At 38.1% G+C, this 25871-nt stretch overlaps 1 protein-coding gene across 2 annotated transcripts in view; it reads right to left on the bottom strand.

The window, feature by feature from the left end:
• Positions 1 to 25871, bottom strand: part of Pibf1 (progesterone immunomodulatory binding factor 1) — a 181991-nt gene that overhangs the window by 56218 nt on the left and 99902 nt on the right. For both annotated transcript variants that reach the window (XM_055609558.1, XM_055609557.1), the window contains exons 11-14: positions 15151 to 15316; positions 13559 to 13709; positions 9522 to 9612; positions 575 to 677 (exon numbers count right to left, since the gene is read on the bottom strand). In XM_055609558.1, coding sequence (XP_055465533.1) covers positions 575 to 677; positions 9522 to 9612; positions 13559 to 13709; positions 15151 to 15316 — 511 coding nt within the window. The remainder of the gene's footprint in view (positions 1 to 574; positions 678 to 9521; positions 9613 to 13558; positions 13710 to 15150; positions 15317 to 25871) is intronic.

Here is a 25871-nt window from a genome sequence, read left to right as displayed (position 1 = left end):
CTTTGTCTTTTTTTTTTTTTTTTTTTTTTTTTTAAGAGAGAGATGGGCAAAAAAATCATGTAAGATTGGGTGAGTAGCGTGGTGGAGATAATCTGGAAGGAATTGGGGGAGGGGAAACATGATCAAAATATATTGTATGAAAATTTTTTCTTTACAAAATAATAAAAAAAAATAAAAAAGGCTAGGTGTCTTTCTTTTAGTTAAACAGAAAAAAAAAAAAATTCAAATCCTTAAAAAGGAGTTGTCAGTAAGAAACTTAGTATCAACAAAATCTGCCAAGCTTGTTTTGACAGCTGATACTCTCAGAAGCTAAAGCGCTGTATCTAGCCTCACTTACACTTCCTCATTCTGCACACTCAGTCTCCCTTCTGCTCTGCTTTGCTATCCACTGTTTCCCAGCCTCAACATTCAGTGAGTTTCCTCAAGTCTGACATCCAGTGAGCTTCAGAAGGTCAGATGGCTCTGCAAGCAGCTTCTTTTCAGACTGCTCAGCAACTATAGGCATTAAAGAAGAACGCACACTAACTGAGCCCCACGCTCCCGCGGCCTCCCATCTTCTGGTTCACCTACTCACCTCTTGTGAGAGCTGTCTTACTTGGTCTTTCTGACGGTCCAGATCTTTTAAAATTAATGAATTTTGTTTTTCTAACTGAAGAACTCTTCTTGCCAAATGGACACTAGGTAAAAAAAAGATGAAAAGCATTCATGCATACAAAAACAGAATGCTACCTAAACACTCAATAGTTACTTGTGTGCTGGAAATGGACTCATCATTTCCTAATAAGACATACATATTAACAGAAAAATATGCTAATACAAAGTGAAAAACATTAGAAGAGCAATACGTCATCAACTCAGAACCCTGAAAGTAACAAGCCTAACATTTCCATATAACTGTTATATACTGATGCCTGTGCTCATGGAACCTTCTTATCAAGTAGAATACATTATACCATCAGCTTGACAGAAAAAGACAGCCATTCATAGCTTTCTCATTTTAACAAAAGTTTCCAAATTACAGATCAGCTAGGAAATTAGTTGAATATTACACACAATTAGCTTTAAATTTTGACAAGTGTTTATACAAGCAAATATAATGAATTTTATAATACAAAACATAATCAAACAGGTTTCCTATTCCAAGTAGAGGTGGAAGAGATGTGTAAAATGTAAAAAATGACCACAGTACAGGCAAAGAGTCTATACTGAAAGAACTTTCCTTCCTTCCAATGATTTACAGCCCCCTCTCTTGGCAGGGTCTCAGGCTGTATCCTAGGCTGGGCTCAATTTATGATCCCCTCCCATTAGCCCAAGTACTAGGATTCTAGGTATATACCACTGTGTCCGGCAGTCCATCACTTTTTTTTTGTTTTGTTTTGTTTTTGTTTTTCTCGAGACAGGGTTTCTCTGTAGTCTTGGCTGTCCTGGACTTGTTTTGTAGACAAGGCTGGCCTCAAACTCACACAGATCAGATTGCCTATGCCTCCCTGAGTGCTAGGATTAGAGGCATGGGCATTTGTGCTCAGCTCACATTCATTTTCAATCTGGCGCTTTCTCAGACAATTAGGAATAGCTCTTTTTCAAGATCCAGACATACCACTTCTAGGCATATATCCAAAAGAGCCTCAAGTACACAATAAGGATATTTGCACAATCTTGTTTGTAGCAGCTTTATTTGTAATAGCCAGAAGCTGGAAACAACCCAGATGCCCCTCAACTGAGGAATGGATACAGAAAGTATGGTACATTTACACAATGGAATACTACTCAGCAATGAAAAACAAGGAAATCATGAAATTTGCAGGTGAATGGTGGGAACTGGAAAAGATCATCCAGAGTGAGCCATCTCAGAAGCAGAAAGACATACATGGTATATACTCACTCATATAGACATATAATATAGGACAAACCTACTAAAATCTGTACACCTAAAGAAACTAATCAAGAGGGAGAACTCTGGCTAAATATTCAATCCCCATCCAGAAAGGCAAAAAGGATGGATATCAGAAGAAGGAGAAAACAGGGAACAAGTTAGGAGCCTGCCACAGAGAGCCTCTGAAAGGCTCTGCCCTGTAGAATATCAAAGCAGATGCTGAGACTTATGGCCAACCTTTGAGATTGCATGGAATCTTATGAAAGAAATGGGAGTTAGTAAGACCTGGAGGGGGCAGGAGCTCCACAAGGAGAGCAACAGATCCAAAAAATCTGAGCACATGGGTCTTCCCTGAGACTGATAGTCCAACCAAGTAGCATGCATGGAGATAACCTAGAACCCCTGCAGAGATGTAGCCCATGACAGTTCAGTCTCCTAGTGGGTTCCATAGTAATGGGAACAGGGACTGTCTCTGACATGAACTGATTGGCCTGCTCTTTGATCACCTCCCCCTGAGGAGGGAGCAGCCTTACCAGGCCACAAAGGAAGACAATGCAGCCACTCCTGATGAGACCTAACAGACTAGGATCAGAAGGAAGGAAAAGAAGACCTCCCTTACCAGTGGACTTGGGGAGGGGTATGTGTGGAGTGGGAGGAGGAAGGAAAGGATTGGGAGGGGAGGGGGGAGGGAAATACAGGGGGGATACAAAGTAAATAAAGTGTAATTAATAAAAAAAGAATAAAAAAAAAGAAAAAGTGCTCATCTATTTAAATAATTGCAATCATTCAATGAAAACAATTCTTTGAAGTACTAATGCTGAGAAATTATGTTGTTCTCATAATCTACTCTGTATTTTCATGTTCTATATTATATATTACTTCACCCTTCAAGTTAACCTATGAGTGTAGAATTCATGGAATCCAAATTATAGATTTTTTTTACAACGATAGTTTTTTTTTTTTAATTTCCACCAAATAACCATACAGAACAGAATGAGCCTATTGAATGCACATTTCCCAACCAAAGACAAAGGAGTTGATGTAGCATATGAGAACACATAAGACTCTGCTAAATACTACCCAACACATTTATATGTAAGAACTGCTCATCCAAGTTAAAAAAAATGGCACTTCTGACAAATGTTTATGATCAACAGTACAGCTACATCTAATACTGTTGGATCCAGCATGGCATTTGCCAATCTGCTGAAGATAAAGATGAGAAAGAAGCAGTCTTCATTTTTTTTGACAGTCATTAAAAAAATATATATATATTAGGTACTAAAATACATAATACAGTGCACCTAACACAACGAGCAGCAATTTAAAGTGTGGCTGGAGTTGTGCAAATCTCACTACAGCACAACATGAGAGCAATCTCACTACCGTGTAACAGTGGCCCTCTGCCTTTTCCCAATCTCTAATAGATGTCTCTCGACCCCTCCTTTAGGGAACTTCTAAGCCACTTTCTTCTTCATGGGTTTTAAAGGAATTTATAGTTTACATTTTATTTATTTATTTTTTTTACTCTAAAACCCATACTTTATGCATAGCAATGGAATTTGCATATTAACATTTTAATGGAATTTGACATAGTTTTGCACAGAAACAATAAATTCAGGTTACAAAACCTCGCCACCCAGAAACAAACAAACAAACAAACAAACAAACCCACTCCAAAACATTAAGTTTTCTTCGTCAGTCAATACTACAAATGTATTGCTTTGGGTTTTCCTTCTTTTTGCTTTCTTTCCTTTCTTTCTCTCTCTCTCTCTTTCTTTCTTGACAGGGTTTCTCTGTGTAGCCCTGGCTGCTCTGTAGACTAGGCTGGCCTCGAACTCACAGAGATCCATCTGCTTCTGCCTCCTAAGTACTGGGATTACATTGGAGTGCCACCAAGCCTGGCTCCAATGAAATATCTTAATGTTGATTTGGGATTAAATCTGTTGGTTTTAAATACTTTTAATTATATCTGTAAACTGTATTTTGGATTACTAGGTCCACTTTTGTTTAATTAAAAAAACCTTTATTCTGGCACGAACTCAGTGACAGGCTTTCTGATCACCTTCCCCTGGGGGGTGCAGCCTTGCCAGGCCACAGAGGAAGACAATGCAGCCAGTCCTGATGAGACCTGATAGGCTAGGGTCAAATAGAAGGGGAGGAGGACCTTCCATACCAGTGGAACAAGGGGGGAGGGATAAGGGGAGATGAGGGTGGGATTGGGATGAGATGAGGGAGGGGGCCACAGTCAGGATACAAAGTGAATAAATCAAATAAATGATAATATAAAAATTAAAAAACTTGATTATTATCAATCATACTTTCATTTTCTTTTTTACCCTTCATATATATATTTTGGGTGTAGTTTTCTATATTTTTGTTTCTCACAGACCCTTTAGGGTCTTTTCTAAGTAACAATTTCTCAAAAAACGTATGCTGAAGGTATTGATAATATTTGTATAATATTGATTACAAAACAACGAACACAGTCAAATTCAATTATAGAAGTGCAGATGAGAAGAAATTTTTATGCAAATAAAATTTTGTTTTTTCTGTTAAGAGATTAGAGATACTAGAAATAATGAGCTGCAACAGCCACCCGTTTAACAACATAATGAAGATAGCGACTTGGCCACAGCCAGTGAAGTACATTATATTGCTCATTTGGTTTGGGTAATTTGTTTTTAGCATAAGGCTCTTATGCAGATATGGTGACAAAGTGAAAAATATCATATGGCATAAACACTGAATCAAGAAATTCTATGCCAGCATTTTCGTGTTAACACAGGGTTAGTATCCTAATAAGAATGACCCTGGTTTTAACTAAGGCATTTTGAGAAAGAATCAGTTTAAAGCAAAAGAAAGGTTATTACTGCTTGGGTGTGGAATGCCCTAGAACGTAACTAGTTCCAGGGGATCCCACACCTCTTCACATCATCACAGGCACCAAGCACATATAGAATATACACATATGTGCAGGCAAAACTCTCAGACACATGAAGTAGAATTAAAAAAAAAAGCGCAAAAAGATGTTAAAAAAATACAGCAGGCAGCAAATTTCACAAATTAAAAATGTTCTAAAAATGCCTCCAGCATCGGCATCAGCCGAAACAAGGAGGCACACGGTAACACAACATAGTCTCTGGGTACCATCCTGTAGCACAGAAGCACGGAAGAATGCACACGAGAAAATCTTGTTGGCTATTTTCAAATAGTTGCTACTTAAACAAAAACATTACTTCAGGTTTTCAAGTTTTGTCATGCCAAGGGGTTAATTTTATTTTAATCTACTTCAGTTACATAAGCCCTTTTTGGCATTACACAATTATGTACCAGAAAAAGTTTTAAGAAGTTCTGCTATCATTTATCAAGTATGAAACCTCAAAGTGTGAGTCACCTTACTGTATTCTTACATGTTGATCAGAAACTTTAGTTCTATTTCAAATGTGGAACACAATGCTGCTGCTACCACCTCAGAGGAAATCTGCACTGGAGTGCCTCCAGAAATGAACTCATTAAAAAAAAAGCAAATGTCCATGTTTCATGGATTTTAAAAGGCTTCATTAAAAATTTAAAACAAAAATTGAATTATTTCAATTGGTGTCTAGGGAGAAGTTTTGGAAACCTGGTTTTTCTAACTATGCAGTTGACTTAAGAACATATTAACTGACACACACCCTAGCATTCACCGGGCCGCATGCCAAACACTGTGTAGTGATCTTTATACATTTTTTCAATTTAATTTTTAAAATATTCTTTTGGTTGCAAGAGGAAATTATTATTTTTTCATGGGCTTTATCACTTATTGACAATGACATGACACTCATAAACAGAGAGCCCAAAAATCAAAGTTTTAGGTAGCTACTGAAAATTACTTTGAAGCTCAGTTTTTTTTCCTCTTTTTATTATTATTATTAATTACACTTTATTTTGTATCCCCCCATAAGCCCTTTCCTCCTCCCCTCCCGATCCCACCCTACCTCCCCTTTCTGCATGCATGCTCCTCCCCACATCCACTGATAGGGGAGGTCCTCCTCTCCTTCCTTCTGATCTTAGTCTATCAGTTCTCATCAAAATTGGCTGCATTGTCTTCTTCTGTGGCCTGGTAAGGCTGCTCCCCCCTCAGGGGGAGGTGATCAAAGAGCAGGCCAATCAGATTATGTCAGAGGCAGTCCCTCTTCCCATCACTATGTAAGCCACTTGGACACTAAACTGCCATGGGCTACATCTGTGCAGGGGTTCTAGGTCATCTCCACGAATAGTCCTTGGTTGGAGTATGAGTCTCTGGGAAGTTCCCTGTGTTCAAATTTTTCTTGTTTTGAAGCTCAGTTTTAAAGTGTGTGTGTGCCGCTGTTCTTTGTTTTCATCTCATCTCTCCTCTGCCCCTTCTCATGCCCTCTGAACCCTTTCCATTCTAGCTGTTACCCTTATTCCCCCACTTTGTATATTTTGAAGAATATTCATATATAGGAGATATTCATGATCAAATGTAAGAAAAAAAACTACTAAAATTGCTTAATGTCCAAAAAATTAAAGGAAATTAATTTGTCTGTATAAGTTTCTCATTGGTTATTTTGAAAAATAAAATTACCATCAATTTACCTAGTTTTTAAAAGAAAATAAATATTATAATCAATTAAATATTAACAAAATATTTAATATTGGATGTTGAATATACAAAGTTTTAAATCAAATTATGTATGAAAGAGCTACATAGCAGTCAAGAAATAAGTTCCTTTGAATTTTTAATATACTTTCTTGTAAGCTGCCATTGAATGACTTTATTATGAAAGTGCTGCACTTATGGCTGTGTATCACTTTATATATGTCACTTTAAATTTGTATTGCTTTAATTTCAAAAGACTAATAAGTACAGACTCTCTAAGGCTACATTGCTCTTTCTTGTCTTTAGAAATAAATTTCAAGAGTGCACAAGGCAATTGCTTTCTGTACACATAGCCCTTAAGAAACCAAATGTTGACCTTGCAATCTTCACAGTGCATCGGAGCCTAAAGTGGGTTAGGTGCACATAGTAGGTACTCAATAAAAGCTGTTGAATGACTAGGTGTAGGGATGCATACATGTCCTCTTTGGATGTCTAGACTTACACACCCTTCCCTCAGCTTAGATGACCTGAGAAGCACTTCCTCAAAATAGCCCTTGGCTCACCACGAGAAGAATGCCTGGCACCAGCTGGCAGGGTATTAATAGCATACCCATTAGGCACTTGTTCAGGGCGCAGTGATAGAATCTTCAGAAATACTTGGACAGTTAAGATCATTTGGATTATGAATCACTTGTCGTTCCTTAAATCTTTGGGCATAAAAAACAACCAACCAAACAAACAAAAAAAACCCTAAACCAACTAAACAACAAAACCCTAACTTCTGGTTTTGTGCACTTCTTTAAAAAAAATAAGCAACAATCACATTTAGTGTCAAAGCTCAGCATTTGGGGCTACGGAAAGGGAGCTTATGAGAGCAAAATTATTTACCCCCCTGTAAGAAATAGTCTATAGGATTCAGATTACAATCAGAAAACCCAGGGTTTTCCATTAGACTTCAATTGTATTTTACCAATCACTTGTCTAATTAATATAGAAGTCTCTTATTCATGAAACTACTCATGTTTCTGCTCTTTTCTTGGAAACAAAGGCTAAAAGGAACCAGATATATTTAAAAATTGCAAAATATGCTGGGTGGTGGAGGCACACGCCTTTAATCCCAGCACTCTGGAAGCAGAGGCGGGCAGATCTCTGTGAGTTCAAGGCCATCCTGGTTCCAGGACAGAGTTACACAGAAAACCCTGTCTTGAAAAACCAAGAAAAGCTCGCACAGTGGTGCACACTTGTAATCCCCGCACTTGGGGAGGCAGAGGCAGGCAGATCTCTGTGAGTTCAAGGGCAGCCTCTCTACAAAGTGAGTCCAGGACAGCCAAGGTTATAGAGAGATATCCTAACTTCACACAAACAAACAAAAACTGAGAAAGCAAACAAAAAAATTGCAAAATATCATGAATCAGTCACATCAGTCTTGGAGAGCAACAAGAAGAAATAGAACAGCAACCAAGTTTTCAAACCTTATATAATTTAGAACTTGATCCTCACCTCTAGTAAACAGAATTAATCATTCTAGCTACAAACTGATACTTTGTAGCCATCTATTTGTGATATGGATTTTTCAAATATTTAATCAATAAACAATATGTTCTAAGCATTTTTTTTACTTCTTTTAAAGTGCTATTCGATACTACTTTAGATAGTCATAAAGATAAATTATTCTCTTTCTGCTGTTGCATCCATCACTTCAAACTACCTACAAAAGAAACCACAAAGACAGCTCAGTTAAGAGCATATACAACTCTGCAAAACTTTTGTTCCCAGCACCCATGATGTAATTCCAGCTCCAGAAGATCTGAGGCTATCTCTCAGACTTATTCGTTCACAGACACAGACACACACACAGCTCTGATACCCTCTTTCCTACTCTTCAGGCACCTGACCTCACATGTGCACAGACATGTCCATAAATACACGTGTGTGCATGCACACACACACACACACACACACATACTTAAAATATAAAAATCTTAGTCAGGTGGTAGTGCATGCCTTTAATCCCAGCCTTTAAGAGGTAGAGGCAGGCAGAACTCTGCGTTCAAGGCCAGCCTGGTCTATAGAGTGAGTCCCAGGACCTTCTCTTCTTTCCCCATTTCTTTTTCTCCTTTCTGTGTAGACCATAGGATGGTCTAGAATTCATTATACATCTCAGGTAGGACTCAGGACTCAGCTTTTAAGATCACCCAGCCTGGTGTTGGGGAACGAGTGTGCACCATCACTGTGGCTAGCCTCTGTGACTTATTTTTATATTAATTAGCAATTTCACAGGCTGTAGAAACACTGGGGAGACAAGCCTTGGCAAGTAAATCCTTAAGAGATCATCTAGATGAGATTAACGGAGGTGGGAGGACCCACCCTACATGGGGGTGGGCCACTGCAAGAACAGCCATCCTAAAATGAATACAAAAGAGCAATGGAATCCTCAGGGCCATTCCCTACATTCTGCTTCCTAGCTGCAGATGTGATGTGACCTTATCTTCCTGCTGCCATCCTTCTTGATGTACCATTGAGATGTGAGCCAAAATAAATGCTTCCTTCCTCAAGTTGTTCCTGTCAAGGAATTTGTCACAGCACCAAGACAAGTAACTAAAAATTCTGGGTAGCTGAACTGTAATGTATATGCTTTCTCCGTATTTCTTTAATATACAGTATATACAATAATATATATTACATGTTAAAATATAGGTAGATAGATAGTAAGCCATATAAAAACTGAATAGAATATTTAATCAGTTCTAACTTGGTACAAAGCATTTGTACTTATCTGAAATTAACGTAAAAATAAAATGGCTTTTAAAAAGTTACTGCATCTAAAACCATGAGAGTTCTAATGTACACATCTCCTAACTATTAAATTCATTTAAATATACATGAAGTTCATGGTTATTTCCATGTCCTACTTTCTGAGCAATTTAATATTTATGAATAGTAAGAACAAGTAACTTTATCATTCAACTCAGCACATTATCAAAATGTACTATGTAATTACCCTTAGCTTGAGTAGATAAGATAAATCTATATCGATTTTACCTTTGCTTTAGTCGTCTTTTAGCTGTTGTGGGAACATTAGCACCATAGCCATAGGAATAAAGAATCCTTTCAGCCTCATCTTCATTTTCAACTGAAACATATTAAAATGTGTGATGTGAAATAACTCTTTTCCTTAAAAAGCAGAGCAGAAGTGAAAAGATCACAATAACGAATTAAGAATCTCAAGAACATTCACAAGGGCTAATGCATAATTTGAGAGAGGTTAAGCATACTGAAGTGTATTCTTGCTGGGATTTGCTGATTTATTTTTAGAAGATGTTAAGGGATTACATCACCTGATAGACTATGTTTTCTTATAGAGCACAATAACTCAGGTATGTTATTCTGAAAGATTCAAAGGCTTTTAACATAAACTATATATTATAAAATATGACAAAATTATAGACTCAATTTGATAAAGGTGAGTTTTGTTTTGTTTTTGAGACATATTCATGTAGTCTAGGCTTCCCTTGAATCTACTCTATCAAGGAGAACCCTGTTCTACTGACTCTCCTGTCTCCACTTCCTAAGTACTAGGATTACAGAAATACATGACCATGCTGGTTTACATGGTACTGAGGACTGAATCCAAAGCTTCTTGAATGTTATGCAGGCAATCTACCATCTGAGCTAATCTCTAATCCCCGAGAGATATGTTTGGCATTAATTATATATCTGCAAAACAATTTCAGGGAAAATAATTTTAGAACTACAATTGTCATAGACCTGCCTATAACAGAGTAAGAAGGGAGCCTCTCTTACAAAGGGAGTTGAGCAGGAGCTGGGGTATTGGGGCAGGAACTCCAAAGAGAACAAGGGAGAAATCAATGTGACAAGAGGAGGAACTCAATGATCAGATAAAGATGTAAAGTTAGTACACAGCAAGAGCAGAGGTAAATGAACTTTAGGGAGGGAAGAGGAAATTCACATGATCAGACACTGCTAGTGGACACCCTGCAGGAGGGGCTCTCTCCCTCCTCACGGATATGTGGAGATCCAACTAAGGTTGTGAGGTCTGGTGGCAGGCCCCTTTGTGGAGCCATTTTACTGGCCTCCACGTTTTAAATTGTACTGTTTTGTTTCTTTAGAACTGCATGAGCTTTTTGTATACCAAATTGTTAAATTCTTATTTCTATTATCACATATAGCTTGCTAGATTTTATAGCTTAAAATAATATAAATTTAGTATCTCACAGTTCTTTGAAGTATGTTAGCTGCTTATTCTCAATTAAAGACCCCAACCCCAAGTGCTGGGGGGAATCCCATGACGTAAGCTCTGAAGGTAAGCATAAGCCCCAGGCCCCACAGGGTTGTAATCACAAAAATGTAGGCTGGTTCTGTGAGGGGGATATGGGGCTGAATCTGTTCTCTTGCCCTTTTCTACTTCCAGAGGCTGCTGCTATGCCACAAACACTCCAGACCCACCTTGAAATTTCAAAGCAAACAGTACCATACCTTCAGATTTCCCCTCCTTCTCTCCATTTCTTTTACAAAGGCTCTTGTGATTACATTAGGCTCAACCAGGTAACTCAGGATAATCTTGTCTGTGGAGCCTTCACTTAACCATACTGCAAAGCTTCTTTTGCCATCTAAGGTATAATATCTAGAACCCAGAGATTAGGGCACGGACACTTTTGGGAGGTCATTCTCATCTACCATAAACAGACACCAACCAGTTCTTTGACTGATTTATATTTGGTAAACATTTTCTTTAGGAATTTTCTTATTTTACATAGCGTTCTGTCATCAGATATAAAACAGTGATTACTTTATTAGAGTCTATGGCATTGGTACTTATTGATTAATCATCTTTTTTGAATAATTTTGATGATGTCTACTCTTTTTTCTTTTATGGCAATGCCTTTCAGGCCCTATTGTCAAGATTGTATCCTCTTTCAAGTGGGAATTACACCTTCCTTTCCTTCAGAAGGTTTACAGCTTTTACAATTACAAATAAGTCTACTTTCAAATCAATATTGCTATGCTGGGGCTTACTGTCATAAGGATCTCCAATTTTTAGCACCACTTACTGGACATTTTTTTTTTCTTTCTGGCTGTGATGTTGCTTTTGTTGATGAGCAAACACACATTTGCACATGGATCTGCTTCTGAGTTCTGCATTGGTTTCACTGCCTTTTTTTCTTTCTTCTCTCTCTTTCTTTCTTTCCTTCCTTCTTCCCTTCCTTTCCTTCCTTTCCATCCTTTCCTTGCCTTCCTCTTCTTTCTTTGGTTTCTGGAGACAGGGTTTTGCTGTTTCAGAGCCCTGGCTATCCTGGAACTATCTTTGTAGTCCAGGCTGGCTTCTGAGTTCTGCATCTGCTTCACTAGTGTGTCTGTGTATATGTGACAAAGACAGAGAGAGACTGACTACCTACCTACCTACCTATCTATCTATCTATCTATCTATCTATCTATCTATCTATCTATCCATCCATCCATCTATCTGGTTTACGGAGATCCACCTACCTCTGCCTCCTGACTAAAGGCATGCACTACAATGCCCAGCATTCATTTGTCTTTATGTCACTACTGAATACTAGCCAGACACTGTAACTTTATAATAAATGTTAAAGCCAGACAATGCCACTCTTGGAATTTTGTCCCTTCTACTTTTTTTTTCAAATTTACTTTGTCTTTTCTTCTATAATTTTTGAATTTCCATAAAATGAAATACAGAAAGAGCTTGTTGGCATTGTGATCAAGACAAAAAATCAGATCAAATAGAATTCATCATACATTTCTTGACATTAGGAGAGAAGTTCCTTATTTCTCTTAGTATTTTTTTTTTTTTTTTTTTGGTCTTTTTGGTGTTGGTATGTTGACTCCTAAGTATTTTTCTCTGTCTTTCTTTTTCTTTCTTTCTCTCTTTTTCTTTTTGTTTTTTTTTTTTGGTTTTCAAGACAGGGTTTCTCTATGTAGGTTTGGCTGTCCTGGACTCACTTCGTAGAGCAGGCTGGCCTGGAACTCACAGAGATCTGTCTGCCTCTGCCTCCCCCAGTGCTGGGATTAAAGGTACACCACCAGCCCAGCCTTTTCTTTTCTTTCTTTTTTTTTTTTTTAACATGACTGTAAAGGAAATTATTTTTACATTACTTTTTCCAGTTGAGGGCTTCTAAATGTGTATGCATGAGTATGTGTACACATGCACAATTACTTTATATATATTTTTACTGTAGTGCTCATTTCCTCTGAACATGAGAAGGCTGTCTTTCCCTTTCTGGTATCCAGACTCCACTTGCCCACCCCACACAAGCATCAAAGGAAGGATGATGGGAGGGCAGGGCGAGGGCAAATAGCAAACACACGAAAGATTAGAATCCAGTACACTACTGAATTTCAAAATTCTGTGCCATCCCCTCTTTTAGTTATTTCTCATCTCTAAGGTTTAATTATCTCATGTTCTTGTCTGCATTTACAAAAGTGCTGCGTGTCCCTGCTTTCAGTGGCTAGCTCATGTCATTAGTTAACAGGCTTGAGTCTCTTACTAGTCCAGGCCACAGATTCTAGTGAGGAAAGAATTCTTGTTTTAGGGGAGTGTCACACTGTGTACATAGCTGAGGCTGGATTAGAACTGGCGATCTCCGATCTCCCTGCCTCAGTTTCCTGAGTGTATAATTACAGGAAGTGTCACCAGGCCCACCATTGGCATTTGGTGTTACTGTTGTTGTGGCTTTGACTGCTGTGCTAGGGACTGACTCTCAAGCTTGCACAGACTAGATGAACACTGTTCCACATCTAGTCCTGAGGCAGAAAACTTTGCACAAACTCTGTATTCCTAGTTCCTGACAAAAAGAAACATTTAATACTTATAGAATGAGTGAATTAAGCACATAAAATCCATCAAATTTAATTTTTTTTGAGTCTAGCTACTGAAATTTTACATCAAGTAATACTGAAAATAGAGAATATCCTTTAAAAATGATTATCATTTATATTTTAAATAAATATACAGCAAGATATTTTTAGAAAGGATGCCAGCTTTCCTCTGCAGCCAACAGTTCCAACGGGGTGGGGGTGGGGAGGGCACACAGACTTACTTTCTGCTGTTTGCATTATGATTTCGTCAAGCTCTTTTTCCAGTTTCTCGTAAATGTCTAACCTTGCCTGATGCTCGGAGTTCTGTGCTTCGAGTTCAGTAATGCGTTTTTCAGATGAAGTTTGGAGACTGTAAAATTCTTTAGTTAAAACCTAACAGTAGAAAAAAAGAATGACAAAATTGAAAGAATTAAGAATTACTCAGGTTCACAGCTAAAAGAACAAGATGACGCAGAGATATATTTACGCCTTTTCTCTTTTGAACTATTCAAATGTTAAGGTAGCTCAACTAAGAGAACAAATGAGGAAATAACATTTATTTCTAAGGTAAACAATTCTCGTGATTTTTACTAAACTTATGAACTGCTTTGTCAGTAATTACATATGCTGAATAAAAATGAATTTAGGGGTAAAGTTAACATTCGCTTGTTAGAGTTCAAATGGAGGCAGGAGTATGAAACTTACTAGGTAGGCAGCACAAAACTGTCCAGACAGTGATGAGCTCCTCAGTGCTCCGTTAGAGGTTCTCCACCTCCCTGTCCATGCTTTTAGCATTTTTAGTTTCCTAACAGGTTCGAGTCCAAATCAGAAAGTGTAAGTCCCGCATAGAGAAATGACTTTGCAAAGAAAGGGTTTCTTACAAAAGGATTAACAAAGAGATGCAAATTCCTTGATCATTATTACATAAATACATGCACAACCTGCTGAGTCCATTTACCAACTTTAATAAAAAATTTAAAAATTTTAAGCAGTTTACTTTACGGTGTTGGGGATTGAACCTAGGAGCTAGAAATGCTGGGCAACAGCTTTGCCAGAGTGACATCCCAATAATAGTTTTAAAAAGACTCAGTGATTGTAGTTATATGAGGGGCTCTATCCATCCATCTAAAAAATGAAAAAATATACTTTATACATAATATGCTTTTTTGGTTGTTGTTTTGTTTTTCTAGCAGAGTTCTTCAGTGCAGCATTGGTTGTCCTGGACTTGCTTTGTAGACAAGGCTGGCCTTGAACTCACAGTGATCTGCCTGCCTCTGTCTCACTGAGTGCTTGGATTACAGGTGTGTACAACCACACCTAGCTAAATGTAAATTTTTAAATGCTAAAATATTAGAAACAGTTTTCCTGATGAAAACTGGAAAATACAAAATACCAACTATCCCCTTGTAGAAGATAATGTTTTGTCTTATATGCATCATTATGGTTATACTCATATTAATTTCAGTTTTCTTAGATAAGTATTCCCAGTAATTGAATGCTTTTTGCTGTATGTTATTCATACAACCTTTTCTAAATTTTTAAAAACAATTTTAGTCATTTTTGGTGCACATAGTTCTGCTATTCGTATCTTTTCTTTTGTTTTTTTGTTTTTGAAGCAAGGCCATATTACATAGTTATGGCTGGCAATATGGGCTTCAAACATGTTATCCTCCTGTCTCTGCTGTGGAGTACTGGGATTCCAGGTGTGGTGTACCATTCCTTATTTTCTTGTGAGGACAAGGTAGGGTCCTCTAGGATGCGCAGCTTGTCTGTGAACATCATGCTTAGAAGTTTACACTCCACGCTCCTATCAAGGGAAAGTGCACAAACGTACCTCCAATTTCTTCTGATATTTTTCGCATTCCAGCTGGCACTGGGTGAGATTCCTTGCAGTTTCCTCTTGCAGGAGTTGCACACGCTCACTTTCAAAGGACTTTAGTTTACTCTGATGGAGAAACTCAGACACTTTGCTTTCTGCACTAAGCTGGAGATCTCTGTACCTGAAAGAAGCAAAATGGTAATGGGCCTCTGAAGCAGCTGTAAGGGTTTCTGGAAGCACAAACCTCAGTTCTGCTTTGCATACCATCATATTTTGAGTATATGATTACTAATTTATATGTATTCAGAAGAGCTTTTATAATTTAGTTAGGCACATATATGGAAATGTCCTTTTGGGTATTACAAGGAAGTGACGCACTGATCATCAGATGGTATATTCAACACCCCAGACGGGAGCACTCTCTTTATTTATCTCATAACTGCAAAGAAACATACACATCATACAAATCATGGTAAATTCAAAGTTTGAAAATATTCCATGTTGACTGCATTCTAGGAGAAAGCAAAGCAGATATAATGTATTTTTTTTCACAGAGCCACCACGAATTTAGTAAAATGTTATATATGTAACTAAAATTCTTTTATTCAAATATTGAGCTAGTAACTCTAAGAGATAATGGTGTTACACTAGACAAAAGGTTTGTCTTTTTTCTCTTAAGAAATTTGTAATTTTCTTGGGAATACAGGAAAACAAACATGATAATTCAAGAGTGATAATTGAGAAGGATAATCTCCAGGTTCAATAAAAACACAAAGAAAAGCGACCAACTTGGTTGGTCTCTCTCTCCTTTGTGTGTATATGTGTGTGTGTGTGTGCACGCACATGTGTCACTGAAGCACATGGGCCTTAATGTGCATGGTAAAGGCCAAGTCACTCTTGGCACATTTATCTTTGGTAATAGTGTCCTGCGTGCAGGCTAGAGAAGGATATGCAGGCAGTGCATTTCATATATCCTGTAACAGCAAGGCTTTAAAAAAAAGTAAGCTTTTATGTTGTTTTGAAAAGCTCTAACGTTATGTATTTTAAAAGTTCTTACAATTTTATTAAAAATACAGTTTTAGGGGTTGGAGGGATGCTTCGGCAGGTAAACTAGTTGCTGCAATGGGTTTGCTACTATGAATGTCTTAAATAAATGAATTCTTCCAATTAGTGGCATTTGATATTTTCAAGATGCCCTCGTATGGTAACATGAATCAATACTTCAGTATTTTACTGAAGTGAAAATGTTTCTTTACTCCTTAGGTCAGGTTGTATTGCAAATTTAAATCCATAAAATACATGAAATCATCTGGCATGATGTCACACACCTGTAATCCCATATTGGGGAGGTGGAAGCATGAGGATGGGTAAGTGAAGGTCATTCTAGCCTACACAGTAAGTTCAAGGCCAACCTAAGATACATGGGATTGTCTCCAAAGAATCCAGACCCACACCATCCATGCCCAAACCAAGCACACAATGTTGATGCTGTCTCTGTGCGCTGAACTTCAGGGCATACAAAAGCTACACAACTAAAACAGATCCGATGAGTCTCTGAGACTGTGATGCTCATCTGGAAGGTAATTTCTTTTAGAAGGTTATGCTAAAAGTTTGCCTTTTATGGGTTTAGAACACTTTAGGTGTTTTTTTATTCCAGTGAGAGCTTCAAACAGGCAATTAGAGCGGCTCTAATTCCCTGTACCACCTGCTCTATTCCCTGCTGGCACCTGAAAGTTCATTTCAGCACTCATGTTCTTTCCCTATGTTAAAACACAAAACAGTAGATACCGTTGGACATTCAGAATATAGGTAACTCAACAAAGGCTAAACAGCTCCCCAACAGAAAACAATAAATGTCTCCTAGAAATCTGAGCCTTCTTTAGTAAGGGAGCTTCTCTAAAACCAAATGATAATTCTCAAAACCAATTTCTTTTTATGTTGTTTAACCAGGGAAAGAATCTGCCTTCAGTCATTATATCTTTGTAATAGTCTTGATGATTTTAATTTGCTAAATTGAACTGTGAAACGCTGAATAAACACAATAGCTACACAAGCAGGTCTAACAGTAAGGAACTGATGACGCCAAGAGCTCAGCCTGTAGTTTCAGTTAACTCCCACTTAAACTTGTTTTGCTCACATAACCTGTTGCATTCTTCTCTGTTGACTCAGACCTCTCATCTCGTCCTCTTAATTTGCACACTTACTTGAACCAAGTCAGTACTGTCCACACACCAACAGCTTCATGTTTGGTATTCTACTTCAGCAGAGTAACCCCAGGAGGTCAAATTTCCTACGCAGTGGAACCAGAGTCTCTACCTGTCCTTGCAGCCATCCTGTCCAGCTCCTGATCCCTGTCTTTATGATGCATGTGTAACCCATTCTTCGGTTTTCATAAGAGCCACTTATACATTACACAATATTTTAAAAAAAGAACATAAAAGTTCTAGAATGAACTGTTTAAAGAAGTATTCACTGCAACAGAGATTTAAGAGCTAGAAGAATAAAGAGCAAAAAAAGAAAAAAAAAAGTGAAAGTCTGCTATTATGCAGGAAGTTACAAGAAAGTTAAACCTTCAGCAATCTGTCAAGTTGGGGCCAGGGGAGGAGCCCAGTCAGTGGTGTTTGCCTTGCAGAGTATGAGGACTGGAAGCCTAGAAGCCATATAAAACAGAGCACTCTCTGCCCTGCTCAGGCAACCTACCATGCTAGCTGAAAGCCCTGTGTCAACAAAACAAAACCCATAGCTGGCAGCAGCAAATGCCACCTGAATCTCCGCTTTAACCTCCAGAGTGCCTGTGTACACGTGTGCACAAAAGCACACACACACACCCAGCACTAATTCAGAAAAGGAAAAAAATCCAGCAATAAGATGGTAATGCTAAGTAACATTTATTTAGACCTTTCCCCCAGTTTTCCTTTTCTTTTTTCTTTTGCCTCTCACCTCTCCAGCTCTTTGAGATAGCATCTTCTTAGGTTAGGCTGGTCCTGGAACTCACTTTGTAGGACAAATACGTTGTAGGACTTTGCACTGCTTCTATCTCCCCAGCGCTGAGACTGTAGGAGTGTGCCACTGTACCAGGAACCATAGCTTTCTTCCTCTTCCTCTTCAACCTTTTCTGCTCTCTTTCTTCCTTCCTCCCTCTCTTCCTTCCATATTGGCAACTGAATACAGACTCAAGTGCTCTGCTACTGAGCCTCATCATTCCCATGAGGAATCTTTCATTTAATCCCAGTTCTTCATTCAAGGGACAAATAAAAGAAGTAACTTTTAAAAATTTGCCTACACAATGTTCCCGGCTGCCACTACATTAAAACTGGACATGTATTCGGAACACAACTACCTAATATCATTTTGTAGACAAGCAGTATATAGCAATGTTCCCCAAAATGTATTGTATTCAGGGTAATGTTCATGCAATCACCTGAACCCAAAAGTGATCCACATATTAAGAAATATACCAGCTGGTCTTGTTTGGGAGTAAGACAATGAAATGGTTGAGGCAGAGCACTTGTCTGTACACAGCAGGACAATTGAGTATAGGAAGAGGGGGGAAACGTCTGGCCCCAGGCAGGTTGGCATATGCTAAGCACAGCAGCAGCACGAGGGAGGGAGGGCGGGATTCTCAGGGCAGACACTGGCAGCTGCTTCCAGGGCTTTACAGATGGGCCAGTACAAAGACTGGCCTCACAGGCTCAGCTGTGACTGTAGGGCATTTCAGTCCTAATTCTACAAGCCACTGGGAGCAAAGGCTTCTGAGAACCATTCTGTCCTGGAAGGTAGTACTTCACGACAGAGCTGTTCCTGGATCTCCAGCTTTCGGTGGGTGTAGTTGCAGGAAACAGGAGAGTTACGTCTTCCTCACAGGACAGCTGCTGCTGACATTTCTGTTATTGCCCTCTCTACACAAGTGATTAACACATTTTTTTTTTTTTTGGTTCTGTAAGTAACTAAAGCAATTCTGAGGATAAAAACTAGAAACAATATAGACACCTTTACCAGTACTTTCAACTTCATTTCTGTTGTAGACAGACCAGTTCCACTTTCTTTGTAACTTTCTAAAGCACCCACAAACGTGCCTATGACACATATAGATGGACTCCAGTCTCCTTTGTTAAACAGACTGTGTCACACCACACTACTCCTCTCCACTCTATGTGTCTGTGTCTGTAACCCATTCCCTCTCCATCAGTTTACAATGTGAACACACATGATTCATTTCATTTCATTTGCTATATAAGCTGAGAAACATTTAGATGGTGCTGGGACATGCTGCTGAGTATTCACACTGCTCCAGAGAACAGCCTAGTGATGCTCCCACATGAAGCAGCACCTCTGGCTCACAGATGCGAAACTTTGGTATACTAGTTCGGCCTGGTGGCTCACACGTTTAATCCCAGCACTCAGGAGGCAGAGCGGATCTCTGAGTCTGAGGCCAGCCTGGTCTACAGAGAGAGTTCCAAGGCAGCCAGGACTACACAGAGAAACCCCTGTCTCAAAAACAAACAAAATTTCCCCCAAACAAAACAAAACATCCAACCAATCAAACAGAAAGCCTCTTTAGTATGTCTAAATTTATTCCTTAAATTGCAATATCAACTTAAGATGCTATTAGAAGTATATAAATCATGGCTTCCTCATGTCTTCTCAAGTATTTTCATTACATATCAAATATTTGCTATGGATATTTTATGAACTAAACCTTCAAACAGCGCTTGTTAGCTTTCCCTTTGATGTAATTTGTAACAATATTCTTATGTGTTGAGGATATCATTGAGTAGTGAAGGACTTAACTAGTGTTCATTCAATTCTCAGAACACACACACACACATACACATACTCACACATTACAAAGCAAAACAAAACTTTCCACATTAAGTCCTTTTATCAATGGTATTCTCATCTGTATCATGATTTTCTACTCTAGTAATTCCTCTGCCATTAGACATTTAGTTCCCTGCCAATTTCTTGCCTAATTCCCCCTCATCAAACAGTCTCAGTTGATTTGCCTAACATTATAATGAGCTTTCATTTGAATCATGTTTAAATTTCCAAAAGCAAAATACATGTTTTGAGAACTCAGGTTGCTCTAAGGACCCTATTGAGCAATCCCGGCACAGCTTAAAGTTTATGGGCTGCTCATGTTCTGACTTTGGTAGAGAACATCGTGTTTGTTTCCCCAGGCTCTCACACACTTCTTCTCAAATGAGAAGGTAGTTTATCATCTTCACACACATTCAGACACGAGCTATGGAGGGAGGTCACTATACTCACAAGAATTTAAGTTATGAGAAAGATGTACACATCCTAAAAAAAAGTGACAGTGATTGTAAGGAGATACCCTGGAAAAGGAGGGGGAAGGGAAAGTTTTACCTCACATCATTTGATTTAGAAGGAATTTTAAACAAGGCAACTCAAATTCTGATAAGGCAAGTTAAAAAAAGAGAATAAAGTACTTTTTATTGAAATAATTTTGTTTTTACTTCATATAATAAAGCATTAGCTGATATAAAATAATTTCTGCACAAATTTAATATTAAAATAGTTGCTTTCTTAAATTTTAACAATTTATGTATTAATTGACAAGCAACACCTCCCGTTGCTCAAATTATATACTAATGAGGTTTATTTCACATATACTGTATGCTGAGCACATGTTGTAGCACTTAGCTGCATCCTCATTCTTTTTTTTTTTTCCCCCGAGAGAGGGTTTCTCAGTGTAGCCTTGGCTGTCCTGGACTCGTGGTGTAGAGCAGGCTGGTGCTGTACACAGAGATCTGCCTGCCTCTACATTCCGAGTTCTGGGCTGCTGGGATACGGGCGGGCACCACTGCCCGCTTGCATCTGCAGTGTTAAACATGTACTACTGTGGTAGGTAACAAGAGACATACTAATACGAGTGTCACACATGGATGTTTTCAATGTTGAAAACAAGAATAACTATTATGTTTTAGAAACCAGTCATGGTGGTGCACAACCTGCTATCACAGCACTTGGCAGAAGGGTCAGGAGTTTAGGGTCACCTTCAGCTAAATGGTGAGTTCAAGGCTAGCCTGATCTATTTGAAATAAAGTATCAAAAAAAATCTCAAGCCAAAATAAAAGAATAATTATTGTTTATTAGAGATTCATTTCACATTGATATTAAAATAGAAAATACTACGTGTGATTGTGCTTTTGTCTTTACATACCTAGAAATCAAATAAAAAAATTTTTAGTGGAAATTAGGGGAGCAATTACAGGAATTTAAATATACACATATAAACTTATATACAAAGCTCTGGTCTCAGAGGTCTTTCCTTCTGCACTGTGGAATTTTCCAAACTGAAAAGCAATCAGGTAAGGAAAACTTAGAAGACAGTGTGGCAGCAATGATTACTATAGTTCATGAGAAAAGATTTAAAAGGCAGTTGGATATTTGTGCAAATGTTTCTGTCATTTAGATTTCTTCAACCAGTTAGCTTCTCAGCTGTAATACTACATCTGTCATTTTTGGCTCACGAGCTAATTCTTAAATGAATGTGAGAGGTTTATCTTTTTTTTTTTTTTTTTTTTTGCTGAGTTAAAAACGCCGAGTATGTTTAACAACTGTACCATGGATTTATGAGAATTTCAAACATGTGTTTAGAGTAATTCAATGCATCTATCATATCATGATCAAATAAAATTATAAGGTCTTTAGTAAACACTATATAGTAATATTTGGCGACTTTGTTTAGGCAAAAAGTAGGTTTTTTAGGTATGGGGAGATAAAAGTACTAATGGAAAGAAATGTAAGAAAAGAATGCTGCTTTAAAATAAATGTAGGACATAACTTTAAGGGCAAAACATTTTAGAACAGTATTTGAATGGTGCTGCTTTCTGTTTTGTCTTTTTGGGAAACAGGACAACATTTATTAGCTTGAATACCCTTTGGGCCAAGAGTATTTATTGTATTTGTGCTACAGAGCACTCAAACCTCCATCCCACGCGCCCTTCACTGTGTGTGTACTAGGAAATCATCATTAGAAGAAGTACTTTTTGCTTGGTGTGGCAGCAAATGCCCATATCCCAGCTACTTAGGAGGCAGAAAGACTACAGGCTTGAAGTCAGCATAGATAACTCGGTCAGACCCAGACTATCAAAACCAACAAAACATGGCGGGAGGAGTATAGCTTGGTGCTTGCATGCTTGCTAACCATATACAACACTGTGTCTTAGCTTCAGTCCTTAGTAAACTCCTCCATCAAAAGAACACATTAACAATAGCACGGTGGAGGAAAATCACAGAGCACAAGGTACTATAAAATTTAGAAGGGAGTAAAGAACTCACTGAAGCATTGATTTCTGGAGAAAAGACATCATGTAAATCTTGCAAGAAACATCCCAGAATTGCAGGAGAACTCTCTAAACTCTTGAGTGAGGATTTAGAAATGCGAGTTCTGGGTTTTCAAACCTCTTAGGTTTGGTAACCTGGATCATTCATAAGATTTCTTTCCAAATGTAAAAAAATGACTCTTGAACTTGGTTTTATCTAGCTCAGCCTGTGAAGCCCACCTGAACTATCTATAACATCTAAGAATTCGATGTATAACGGCTCTGTCCTAGACCAAATAAATCAAAATCTCAAGGGAAAGAAAAAAATCCAAAAAAACAAAAACCAAAAAACCTACTCAAGCTGGGGGCAATTAAGTGAGCTAAACAAGCAAAATGGTTAGAATGGTGTCTTGTACAATTAAAATATTTGTTTCTTGAGTATAGAGTTCTTGCTTAGTTCATGTCTGGATTCCTAGCATCCGGTATATTGCTGGGCATACTTAAAATTCATAATGAATCTTTACTGAACAAAGTCATATTAACTAACAATTTCAGGTGTTGTAAAATTTAAATTGCTAAATAGGATAATAGCAGGCTACAAAACAAACCTGCAGAAGCTAATATGACAAAGGGCAGTCCTCTTTCCTACTGCATGACAGAGCTAGTGAGTTAAGATGATGGCCAGGGTTAGGTGTCGGTGTAAGATTAAAAAAAAATTATAGGGAAAGAAGAAAACAGAAACCAAAAATGATTACAGGTTAGGTATGAGTGAGCTATAAGAAAGATTAAAGTTTCTAAAAATGTACAGTTTGGATAATGATAATGGTGGTGGAAAGAGACATGACAACATTCTAGAAACATTTAAAAAACAAACGAGAAAGAAAGCACAACAATGCAAGATAGAACTCAAGTTTTGTTATGAGTTAAAATTCTTACAAAGTTTGGAAACAAGGTGAGTCACCGGCCTACTTACAAGAACATAACAAATAATGCCATGAGGACATGCAAAACACTAAAAATAAGAGTGAAGAAGAAATACAATGATGCAAAGAGTTCAAGCACTTGGGTAGGCCACATTCATCATCTCTTAATTTCTCATATTAGAATTAATAGACTAACAATCACTTCTCAGTTATTCTCTAAACTTTACCCTGGGACTTTCAAAAAAGGAGACAGTAGATAGAGTATGCCAGATAGGACTTCAGTGAGCACATGCCATGTTTTAACTACATTTTTATTTTTTCAGCTGTTCATCAAATGTAGACAACTTATAACATTCCAGGAAATATGCATGTACCTAGTATCTAGTCATCCATTTATGTCTATAGGCACTTGAGAACAAAGATGAAGTACCTTACATAATCATACAAACTAAAATTATAGAATTAAAGTAAACATTTAAAACAACCTATCCTTCATTATTTAAAAAGAATAATATTGCAAGTATTTGGGAGTCTCTTTCTTTCATTAAAAAAAAGAAAAACAAAAATAAAAACAAAAACAAAAAACCAACAAACTATGTAGCCAAGGGTGACCTTGAATTCCTGATCCCTTATGCTGCTACTTCCCAAGTGCTAGGAGTATAGGCCTGTACCACATCTGTCTCCATATGCTTTTCCTGTTTTCATACCCAGGTTGGCTTTCTTGTTTTTTAGGATGCAGGAATGTTCTTGCAAGCTTACTGCCTCCATCTGCTAACCTAGGCCTAGTCCTGGAAGATTGTAGCCTCTGTACAATCTAATCTACGCCTAGAATGTTTTCGGCCTCTGAAACTTACTGCTGAATAAGCTAACCTATTCTGGTTATTTCTGAACTCTGGCTGGCTGGTTCAACTCAGCTGTTCTGGCTCACACTCCTCTCCAAGCTGACTGATTCAAACTGGCTTCTGACTTTTGTACTCTGCTTGGCCTCAAACTAACTCTAGCAATCTTTTCTAATCTTCTGGCTCCTTCTCATTCTCTGGCTCACCTGTGTCTAGCTTGTTCTCTCTACAACCTGTCTCTGTACAACAGGCCTGGTAAAACTGTCCCCACCCCTCTCCCTCTGCACTGCTCTCCTAACTTTTTTTCTTTCTGTCTCTTCTGGTGTATCTATCTCTTCAGAATAGGGTGTATCCTATCCTGACTCATTCTGTCAAATGTTTTTATGATTTGTCACTCTGTCTGCCTCTCAGTTAAATGTCACTTTCGAACAAGAGTGCTTCCTCCTACAAAGTAACATTACCTTCACTGTTTGGGATTAAAGGTGCATACTATGGGTGTGTCAACATTCCAGCCAGAGGGATTAAAGGTGTGTGCTAAGAGCATGTCTATATTCCAGCCAGAGTAGCCACACTGCTGGAATAAAATACCTCTACAAAGGTACATTACTGAAAGGTCAAGAAAGACAACAGAAAAGGATGTTCCACCACTCAGGAATAGTTTGTAATGGAAGTTTTGGTTTCTTTAAAAACTCAGTTATGTTACTTAAATATGTTTTTGTTTTAATCCCAAGTATGAGAGTTTAGTTTGGGCTTTAGTTCCTCCCCAGCTGATGACTACCTCCTGTGGGGCATGGTTATCAGGGCATGGAGGGGATGTGGTCTAAAGCTCTGAGAGATATAAATATGAGAGCCCAGAAAGAGAAGGGGTGGCAGTTTGGAGAGACCATAGATTGATGGTGTGGAGGTTTGGAGAGACATGGGACAGAGACATGGCACAGAGGCTTGGAGGAGAAAGATGGAAGAGACTGATTGCTGCACTTGCTATTCATGGAGATTGGTATCATTCCAAAGAACCCATGAATCCTAAATAGCGGATCCCCACTAACTCTTAATTAGGGTTAAAGTGTTGGTAGAAGGGAGGTGGAGGCTTAAATATTCCAAATGAAATAGCTTAAAAAAAAAGCATGCAAGAACTGTTGACCAATACAAATTGAACTCCAAGATGGGTGTGATGGATCACTTCTTTAATCCTAGTACTTGGGAGGCAGAGACAGATGAATCTCTATGTGTTCATGGCCAGTCTAATCTTCAAAGGGAGTCCAGGACAGTTAGGGTACACAGAGAATTCCTGTCTAGGCAAAAACAGACAACCAAACAGAAACAAATGAGCAAAAAATGCAAATTGACCTCCACATATTTTTGTTCTATTTTTCAAAGAAAGAAAAAAACGTGTATTGTTGGTAAAAAGCTTGAATGCTCCGGGAAATATGTCAACTTTAGGTGCTTCTTTGTGTAATCACTATATAAGTGCTAGCTTGACTTCAGTAAATTGCAGAAGATCCAAACCAAAAAAACAAAACAAACAAAAAACAAAACAAACAAACAAAAAAACCCCGTGAAATTGGCTGGGTAGGGATAGGGGAAGATGTAGAAGGAGTTGGGAGAGGGAAAAGATATGATCAATATATACTTTACTGTTGGGAGCCGCTCCCGCCATTACAAGATGGCGCCGGCTTCCTGCT

Source organism: Psammomys obesus, unplaced genomic scaffold (assembly GCF_907164565.1).
Source record: "Psammomys obesus unplaced genomic scaffold, mPsaObe1.curated_primary_1811, whole genome shotgun sequence".
NCBI lineage: Eukaryota > Metazoa > Chordata > Mammalia > Rodentia > Muridae > Psammomys > Psammomys obesus.
The sequence above is the reverse complement of the archived record's forward strand: the minus strand, read 5'-3'. Positions and strand labels throughout refer to the sequence as shown.